Here is a 9,579-nt window from a genome sequence, read left to right on the forward strand (position 1 = left end):
CCTCCCCATACCCATCTTTGGGGGGCTGAGATGTCCCCTCCCCCACCCCCCCAACTCAACCTTCACTGGCTGGACGGCCCATCTACTGTGCATCAGAGCTTAGGGAGCTCCCCCGGGGGTCTGGCTGGGTGTGGGGCTGGGAGCCGAGGTGCTGGGCTGGCCCCTCACCTGCTACAATGATCTGCACAGGGTCACTGGGCTCGGAGTAGATGCCTGATTTGTTGTGATAACGACAGGTGTAGCTGCCACCGTGATCCCATCTGGCGCTGGTGATGGGAAATTCAGCCTCAGAGCCAGCAGGGTCTGTGTAAGTCAGATAGTTCCCAACTCCAGCCTTGTAGAAGAGGAACATCATGCCCAGGTCCTGATGCCAACACCGGATGGTGACGCTTCCCCCCACAGGGATCACCCCACCGGGACTGACGGAGATGGAGGGTTTGGGGTAGAACCCCTCTGGATTCACAAACAAACAGGCAGTAAGTGGGGGTGACACAAACTGTGTCCATCTGATTCAATCCTCTGCCTATCTGTCGCTCCAGCGTTTTACCCCCGTCCATCCCTGGGGTGCAGGCCCGGCCCTGTGGCTCACAGCCAGGGTGAGACACAGTGGGGGGGAAAGGAGATTTCCAATCTTGGATTCCTTTAGTTCTCCAGGGTCAATTCAGCCCTGCCCTCATTGCAGTCAGGGGGTGAATTGGGATCTATCCTGCGGGGTGTGATGGAGTAGGGAGTATTAACCTTGTAATGTTGCATGGGAGTTTTACTAGTTTACTGTCTGTGTTGATATTAGATGATGGTGGGATATAAGAGTGTGACTTCACTGAGGAATGATACTTCAGGGCCAGCAGTAACCTAAGCCCAGGAGGGAGGTTGGGGCCAGGTGACACCTTCTGCCTAGGAAACTGGACAAAAGCTGGAGGAGACTGCTGGGGGGAGTTTTAGGCGGGAGCTGGGGGGGGATATGCATGGGGGGGAGGCCCCGAACCTGGATCTGGGCTCCCCACCCCCCAAGATGGACCAACTGAGGGGTGCTGTTTTCTGTACCTACAAGCTCTGTTTTAGACCATGCTCCTGTCTAATAAACCTTCTTTTTTACTATCTGGCTGAGAGTCACAGTGAATTGCAGGAAGTGGTGGGTGCAGGGCCCTGACTCCCCCACACTCTGTGACACCTGGTGGCAGTGGCGGGATGTACTGTACTCTGTGGATGGAGCTTCCTGCAGTGAGTGACTGAGGAGCAGTAAAACGAAGGAGGATTAACGAGAACCAAGCGTGCTGAAGCCTCAGAAGAGCTATGCTTAACCCCTGGGAGTGTGTGACCAGTGAGAAGGACTGTTGCAGTAACGGGGTCGCCCTGGGGACTTCAGTGAGCAGTTTCAAGAGCGGAGGACTCTTTGGCTTGACCCTGGGAGAGAGGTGGTGACCTGGAGAAGGGCTGGCACAGTAGCGGTTCTTCCTGGAAACCATGAGGAGCTGAGAGCACACAGGCCTGCAAGTCCACAACAACTTGGGAACGAGAAAATGTATAACCATCTCCTTAAGAGGAACCTTATAGGGCTGTGCAGGGGCTGCACGTTGGAAAGCTCACCAAAGAACAGCTGATTGTCCAGCTGGAGGAGAAGGATCGCTCGGAGGAGCTGATCCCTTTCCCTGAGGGAAGCAACCTGGCAGATGCAGCGCGGGCACCAGTGTCTACCCGGGCTGGGAGGGGTCAGACTGCTGCCGAGGGCATCCCAAGACCCCTCCTACCTATGGCTAGGAGAGAGGCTGGAAGGATCCCAGCAAACCCCGGGGGCACCATGACCCCTGCGGCCAGCAGGGGATCCTCACGGCGGAGCTCCCCATTGCTGGAGCTGAGGAGGCTGGAATGGGAGAGGGAGATAAAACTGAAAGAGTTGGAGGATCAGGAGAAACAGTGGCAGCATGAACTGGAGTTGGCAAGGCTGAGGAGCAGAGAGCCCCCTGCTGCGGTGGGTGAGGGGGGACCCAGGACTGCATGGTGATTTGATAAGCATATCCTGCCCAGTGTGAGGAAGGGCAGGACATAGATGACTTCCTGATGGCCTTTGAGAATGCCTGCGAGCTGCACAGGGTTGACCCTGCAGACAGGCTCCAGTTTCTTACCCCCTTACTGGACCTCAAAGCCATGGGGTGTACAGCCGAAAGGAAGGGATGGAGGCAGGGGACCATGAACTGTTCAAAAAGGCCCTGCTAGGCAAGTTTGGGATGACTCCCGAGGCGTACTAGAAAGAGTTCCGGAGTCAGCGTAAAACCCCTGAGGACACATACCTGGAATTGATCCTCTGAATGGAGAGATATGTCCACAAGTGGGCAGATGGGGCCCAGACTAAGGAGGACATGGTTAAGCTGATTGTACTGGAGCAACTGTTTGAACATTGCCCATCTGACCTGAGGATATGGTTGGGGGACAAAAAGCCAGAGGACTTGCAGAGTGCAGGGCAGCTGGCCGACGAGTTTGTGGACAGCCGGTCAGGCGGTGGAAAGGAGGAGTCCCAAAAGAATAAGCCCACCATGGTGCAGAGAGAGAGAGTCACCCTGGGATCCCCCAAAGGGGGAATGTGGAGAACCTCCTCTTAAGGGGAACCCCCTCTTAGGACCAACCGACCGGCTCAAGGGGACCAACAGAACATGACATTACTGTGGCCAGAGAGGCCACCTACGGGCCCAGTGCCTCAACCTCAAGGACAGACTGAGCAAATCAAACCCTCACAGGGTTAACTGGCTAGATACCCAGCCGGACGAGGGGCAGGCTTCCCAGGCAAAGGGGGGCTGGCAGCTTATCAACTGCTCAGGACAGAGGAGTTTCCCAGACCAGCTCCCCTGGGGGAGCTGGTTGCTCCAGACTCAAGGTTCTCAGTTTACAAGGTGGGCGCGGGGCTGTCCCTGCAGAGTGAGTGCCTTGTTCGCCTGGAGATGGATGGGAGGAAGGTCAATGGATACTGGGACAAGGGCGCTGAGATGACACTGGCCCCGCCCGAGGTGGTGGCCCCAGATCAGGTGGTGCCTGATACCTACCTGACCCTGACAGGTGTGGGCGGGACCCCATTCAAGGTTCCCGTGGCGAGGATACATTGGAAATGGGAGGCCAAGGAGGGTCCCCAGGATGTGGGGGTGCACCATCATTTGCTCACTGAGGTGTTGATAGGGGTGACCTAGAGGATTGGCCAAGCAACCCCCAGAACGCCCTAGTCGTGACCTAGCCAGAGCCAGCAAGGGGCACTATGCTCTGACGTTGGGGAGGATACCTCACTGGAGACGCAGGACCCTACCCTGGTCGGGAGGGAGTGCCCAGGGACAAGACTCAAAGGGGCTGTGGCTTCAGACCCAGCCAGCAAGAAGTAGCAGATCCCTATCCCTTCCCTAGCCACTGAGTTCCAGGCAGAGTTGCAGAAAGATCCCTCCTTGCAGAAGGGGAAAGGCTGCCAGGAGAGGTTCCTGTGGGAGAAGGGATTCCTGTACCGAGAATGGGCTCCCCCAGGGGAAGTGGAGTTGTGGGGGATCAGGAGGCAGCTGGTGGTCCCCCAGAAGCATTGCCACAAACATCGCTACTGTACCTGCCCATGACATCCCTCTCTCAGGACATCAGGGAATCCAGCGTACCCGGCAGAGGCTTCTACGGAACTTTTACTGGCCTGGGGTCTTTATTATTGTCCGACAGTACTGCCGATCCTGTGACCCCTGTCAGAGGGTGAGGAAGGCCCAGGACAACAGGAAAGCGTCTTTGAGACCTTTGACCATCATAGAGGAGCCTTTCCGGAAGGTGGCTGTGGACATAATGGGGCCTCTCAGCAAGACGACCCGGACAGGGAAGAAATACATTCTGGTGGTGGTAGATTTCGCTACCCGTTATCCTGAGGCAGTGGCCTTGTCTTCTATTGAAGCAGACACCGTGGCAGATGCACTGCTGACCTTTTTCAGCCAAGTGGGGTTCCCCAAGGAAGTCTTGACGGACCAAGGATCAAACTTCATGTCAGCCCTGCTCCGATGCTTGTGGGAGAAATGTGGGATCTGGCACATCTGGGCCTCAGCATATCACCCTCATTCCAGTGGGCTGGTGGAGAGGTTCAGTGGAACTCTAAAGATGATGCTGAAAACCTTTATGGACCAGCACCTGCAGGATTGGGACAAGTACTTACCTCACCTGCTGTTCGCGTACAGGGAAGTGCCCCAGGAGTCTACCAGGTTTTTGCCTTTTGAACTGTTATATGCAAGAAGGATAAGGGGGCCCCTGGCCCTGATGAGAGACGAATGGGAGAGGAAGGCCACTCCCGATGGAGAATCAGTGGTGGAGTATGTCTTGACCTTCCAAGAAAGACTTGCTGAGCTCATGGGTTTGGCCAAGGAGAATCTGGACAGAGCCCAGAGGAAACAAAGTCTGGTATGACCGCATAGCGCAGGCCTGGGCCTACGCCACCGGAGACCAGGTGATGGTTCTCATGTGCGTGAGAAAAAACAAACTACAAGCTGCCTGGGAAGGCCCTTTCAAGGTTGTCAAGCAACTAAATGAGTTAAACTATGTAATGGAACTGTCTAACACTGCTGGGTGTACCATGTGAATATGATGAAGCCATATTATGAAACGGGGAATGTGGTGTTGGCCGTGTGAGGACATTGGGAGGAGCAGGGAGATGACCCTTTAGTAGATCTATTCCCTGAGACAGGAGCTGGCTCCTCCCTGGGAACAATTCCTCTCTGATCAGCTGACCCCTGCCCAGCAAGCTGAGATCAGAGGGGTGCTGCATTTATACCAACAGCTGTTTTCCAACCAGCCTGGACTCACTAATCTGACTGTCCAGTGGGTGGAGACAGGATCGCACCCACCTATAAGATGCTCCCCCTTCCGAGTCACAGGGAAAACTGCTCAGGACCTGGAAAGAGAGGTCAGTGACATGCTGGCTTTGGAGGTGATCCAGCCATCTTCCAGCCCTTGGGCCTCACCGGTGGTGCTGGTCCCCAAAAAGGATGGGTCAATCTGGTTCTGTGTGGACTATCAGAAGCTTAATGCCATCATTGTATCCGATGCCTACCCCAGGCCTGACAAGCTCCTAGACAAACTAGGAGGAGCTCGGTACCTTACCACCATGAATCTTACAAAGGGCTACTGGCAAATGCCACTGGATGCGGATGCCAGGCTGAAATCCGCCTTTATCACCCCTCTGGGGCTCTGAGTTCCTGACCCTGCCTTTCAGTCTCAAGGGGGCGCCTGCTACCGTCCAGCACCTGGCAGATCAGCTACTGAAGGGGATGGAGAGTTTTGCCGTGGTGTATATTGATGACATCTGTCTATAGCCAGACCTGGGAGGACCACGTGTCCCAGGTTAAACAAGTGCTGGACAGACTCCAGGAGGCTGGGCTGACCATGAAAGCTAAGAAGTGCAAGGTGGGGGATGTCTGAAGTATCTTACGGTGGGGAGCGGCTGCCTAAAGCCAGAACCAGCCAAGGTGGAAGCGATCAGAGACTGGCCCGCTCCCCAAACCAAACAGCAGGTCCAAGCCTTTATTGGGATGGCGGGGTACTATCAAAGATTTGTGCCCCACTTTAGCTCCATAGCTGCCCCCATCACTGAGCTATGCAAGAAGGGGTAGCAAGACAAGGTGGTCTGGACTGAGCAGTGCCAGAGGGCTCCCTATGCACTGGAGGAGGCTCTGGTCAGTGGCCCAGTTCTGGCAAACCCAGACTTTGACAAGCCCTTTATGGTGTTCACCGACGCCTCAGACATGGGACTGGAAGCGGTGTTAATGCAGGCTGATGAAAATGGGGAGAGACATCCCATTGTGTACTTGAGCAAGAAGTTGTTACCGCAGGAGCAAAACTATGCGGCCAGTGAGACGGAATGCCTGGCCATGGTGTGGGCTGGTACCCAAATAGATATGGCTCTAGTTTCTTAACACTTCACCGTGTCCACTGACCACTCTCCTCTGACTTGGCTACACCAGATGAAAGGAGCCAATGCCAAGCCGCTGAGGTGGAGCCTGCTCCTGCAGGATTACGAGATAGAGGCGGTCCATGTGAGGGGGAAAGCCAAAGCTGATGTGTTGTCCCAGAGAGGGGGCCCTGAACTTCCCCGGGTCACTGGTTAGTGACCCTGCTCAGTTCAGTCTCGAAGGGGTCTTCTGCTAACACGGGGTGTGCCTCCCTTTCCCTGGGGTACTGCACCAATACTAGATGGTGATGGGAAATAGGGGGTGACTTCACTGAGGGATGATACTTCAGGGCCAGCAGTAACCTGAGTCCAGGGAAACTGGACAAAGGCTGGAGGAGGGGCCAGGGGCTGTGGCTAGGTAAGACTGCTGGAGGGAGTTTCAGTTTGGTGCTGGCTGGGGAGAGGGGAGGCCCCGAACCTGGGTCTGGGCTCCCCACCCCCAAGATGGACCTGACTGAGGGGTTCTGTTTTTTGTACCTACAAGCTCTGTTCTAGACTGCGTTCCTGGCATCTAATAAACCTTCTGTTTTATTGTCTGGCTGCGAGTCAAGGTGAATCGCAAGAAGTGGCGGGTGCAGCGCCCTGACTCCCCCACACTCCGTGAAATGGGGTTCCTAGTCTAAATTTGGGTCATTTGAGCAAGCAGCTCCCAGGACAGGCGCCCCCCCAAAAAAATGTTTACAAAATCCCCCAGTTGTTCCAACAGGTTCCCATCCCAGTAATGATTAGAGCGAGGTCTCAGTCCCCATCTCTGGGGAGAACGTGTCTGACAGGTTCATACCTCTGGGGAAGTGGCGCCCCGCACCCCCACCCACGTCCCTCGTCCTTAATGCAGAAATTCCCCCAACTGCCCCATTCCCCACAGATACTCACGTCCTGACACCCCGCTCCACCCGGCCAGCCAGCAGCCTGGAGAGGAGACAACTTGTTAGAGACCAGATCCCAGAGCGACTGGACCCTGGTCTCAGATCCCCCCATGGACGCACACACCCTGGTCTCAGATCCCCTCCCCCCTATGGGCACACACCCTGGTCTCAGATCCCCCCCATGGACACATGCCCTGGTCTCAGATTCCCCCCCCCCCCATGGGCACTCTCCTTGGCTCTCTCCGATACTCACCGAGGAGGATGGTGAGAGCAGACGCCATGATGGGGCAGTGGGGGCCCCTCAGCACTGCCACCAACACCCCAGTGCTGAGCTCCACCCAGCCTGAGGCCCGAGTGCGAGCGGAATGAGGAACTGCGCCAGGGGCTGCAGCCCCAGGAAGCCCATGATGCACTTGGCCCTGTTCTTCCCCATCAGATGATTTCTCTGCAATCTCCAGCCCAAATCTACCAGTCAGAGCAAAGCCAGATCCCTGCAACACCCAGCAAACCACATCCCCTCCTGTAGCTGCCTGGTCCCCGCCCCCCCCCACCCACATCACCTCCCAGCCCCACATGGGAGCTGCCCAGTCCAGGGACCAGCTGGGAACGTGGCAATCTCACAGGCATCAAGAGGTCCCAGGCTCCGGCTGCCCTGACCTTTTCCAACAGGCCCTTCTAGCCTCCCTGGAGCAGCAGCTCAGAGCAGAGGAGGGCTCTCTCCCCCAGCCCCCAAAGGAGTGACCCTCTCCCATGGAATGGGACAGAGATTCCTTCCTGACCCAGCTGGGCCCAGTGCCTGCCCTGGAGCATGAGGGTGGAGGGGCCTGGCCAACCTCCTTCTCAGGTAGTGTCACTGCAGAAATGGGGGCCTGGGAGGGGTTGTGGTTTCTGGTCCCCATGAGTGGGGGAGGGAGGCATAAATGTAGATCTTGAGTTGTTAAAGGAACAGCCGATAAAGTTGTGAAAGGGGAAATTTACCCTGAGCCGGCGCCTGCTTCCTGTTTCTGCTACTGCCAGTGAAACTCTGTGTAAACCTGATGCCCCGGCGGTTACCTTGTAATATACCTCCGCTCTGGAAGGGGAGTGGGATCTAGTGATTGGGGGGGAGGGGCTGGGAACCAGGACTCCTGGGTTCTCTCCTTGGCTCTGGTTGGGGGGTGGGGTCTGGTGCTTAGAGAAAAGGACACAGATTAGAGCCAGCCCCCTAGAGGTGAAAGGCCCCATGTCCCTTCCCCAGCCCATCCCCGGGGCAGTGGGTCTGTGCAGCTCAGGGCCCGGGGCAGAGCTCACAGGGGCCGACGGCTGAGCTGCGTTTCCCTCTCTGACCTCAGGATGCTGCGAAAGGGACATAGGGGAGGTGGGAGCCGCCCAGAAAGGGGACGGGACAAGATCACAGGGACAGAGCTTGAGAGAAACTGCCCCCCCCCCGCCCCAGCAGATGCCCCAGCTCTAGCTCCCCAACTCATTTGCCCTTCACCTCCCACGACGTTCACCCATTGGGCCCCTCAGCCCCCCATTCTGCCCCCTAGCCTGTGTTCCCTCCCCCAATCACATCCCCCCAACCCCACCCCATCCCATGTCCCTGGCTGTCCCCCAGTTCTGTCCCCCCAGCCTGAAATTCACTCACATCCCCCCCATCAGCTCCCCACCCTCCTAGTGCTGCCCCGTCCCGTGTCCCTTCACCCACCATTGTACCCCCCACGTTCTGTCCCCTGTTCTCCCCCCACGTCCCCTCAGGCCCCGACCTCCCCGTTGTAGGGAAGGGACCCCTGGATGCCCTCAGTTAACATGGCTGCCCCATTGCCCCCTGCAGCCCTGGCAGGGCGGCCATGCTGCCCCCTGGCTAAGATGGCCGACGCCTCAGCCTGGGAGCAGGAACAATCCCCCCCCAGACTGTCGGGGTGGGGCGATGGCTGCATAGGCATGAACCCCCCGGCATCTCTGACCCCCAGCCTGTGCCCCCAACTCCCATCGCTTGATCCCACTCCCCATTGCCTCCACCCCCCACCGCTTCCCCCAGCTGGAGCTGCCCTATTTCAAATGGGAGTTAGTGTGAAAATAATCCTGCCCCCTGCTTTGCTGTGTGGGGGGAGCTACACGTGAAAGAGCTCCCCGGCCTGCCCCCCCAAGCTCACCCCCAATCAGCCTGTTTCCCCCAAAGCCCCAATTTTGAGTCACGTATTTCTGCTCCCCCACTTCTCCCGTATCCCAGGCGGGCCCCAGCCCGGCCCGTGGGTTCTGTCCGGCGGCCGGTTGTGTTGGACTAATCCCGTCTTTCTGTCTCGCCAACTTTCCCCCCAACGTTCATTCGTCCAGGTTCTCGTGACGCTGCCGGAACTCCTCTCTCACCTTCGTCGGCTGAACCCACCGCGAGGGGACATTTGGAGGCTCCAGTATCCCAGCCGCTCCCTGGGATGGGGAGATTTGGGGGGCAGTGGAGAAGGAAGCTCTGGGGGTTTATACAATAGAAATGGAGGCTGGGGAGGTCTAGGGAGAAAGGGGGAGAGAAAAGGGGCTGGGAGACCTGCTACAGAGAGAGGAGGGGGAGAGACACCTGGGGGGCAGTAAGTGCCATTATTCCAGTGCCAGGGTGTGACGAAGTGCGGGATTTTTTGTGTTTTCTTGGTTTCAGTGGGGTTTCAATGGTTTGCATGCAGAGGGGGTGGGACTCAGTTTCCCTGGGTGTTACTGGGGTAACGAGGTGAGGGAAGAGGGAGTTTGTTGGTACAGAGGACCGGAGAGGGAACTTGGGACCCCAGCCAATGGCCT

General features: G+C 57.2%; 1 protein-coding gene across 1 annotated transcript; it reads right to left on the bottom strand.

The window, feature by feature from the left end:
- On the bottom strand, nucleotides 1–7,313 carry LOC135976270 (T-cell-interacting, activating receptor on myeloid cells protein 1-like). The gene is made up of 3 exons (XM_065571180.1): nucleotides 7,064–7,313; nucleotides 6,818–6,853; nucleotides 1–453 (listed from the first exon to the last, which is right to left on the bottom strand). Exons 1-3 carry the CDS (start codon nucleotides 7,089–7,091, stop codon nucleotides 83–85), a joined length of 435 nt encoding a protein of 144 aa, XP_065427252.1. The 5' UTR covers nucleotides 7,092–7,313; the 3' UTR covers nucleotides 1–82.
- Between the last annotated feature and the right edge of the window lie 2,266 nt (nucleotides 7,314–9,579).

The sequence above is a fragment of the Chrysemys picta genome, chromosome 17, assembly GCF_011386835.1.
Source record: "Chrysemys picta bellii isolate R12L10 chromosome 17, ASM1138683v2, whole genome shotgun sequence".
In the NCBI taxonomy this organism is placed as follows: domain Eukaryota; kingdom Metazoa; phylum Chordata; order Testudines; family Emydidae; genus Chrysemys; species Chrysemys picta.

Bases quoted from the DNA above. Each gene is read 5' to 3' on its own strand.
- LOC135976270 (XM_065571180.1), bottom strand. From the start codon at position 7,091: ATGGCGTCTGCTCTCACCATCCTCCTCG. The intron at 6,854-7,063 runs GTGAGTATCGGA...TCTCCTCTCCAG, and splicing joins TGCTCTCACCATCCTCCTCG to GCTGCTGGCTGGCCGGGTGG. The intron at 454-6,817 runs GTGAGTATCTGT...TTGTGAATCCAG, and splicing joins GTGGAGCGGGGTGTCAGGAC to AGGGGTTCTACCCCAAACCC.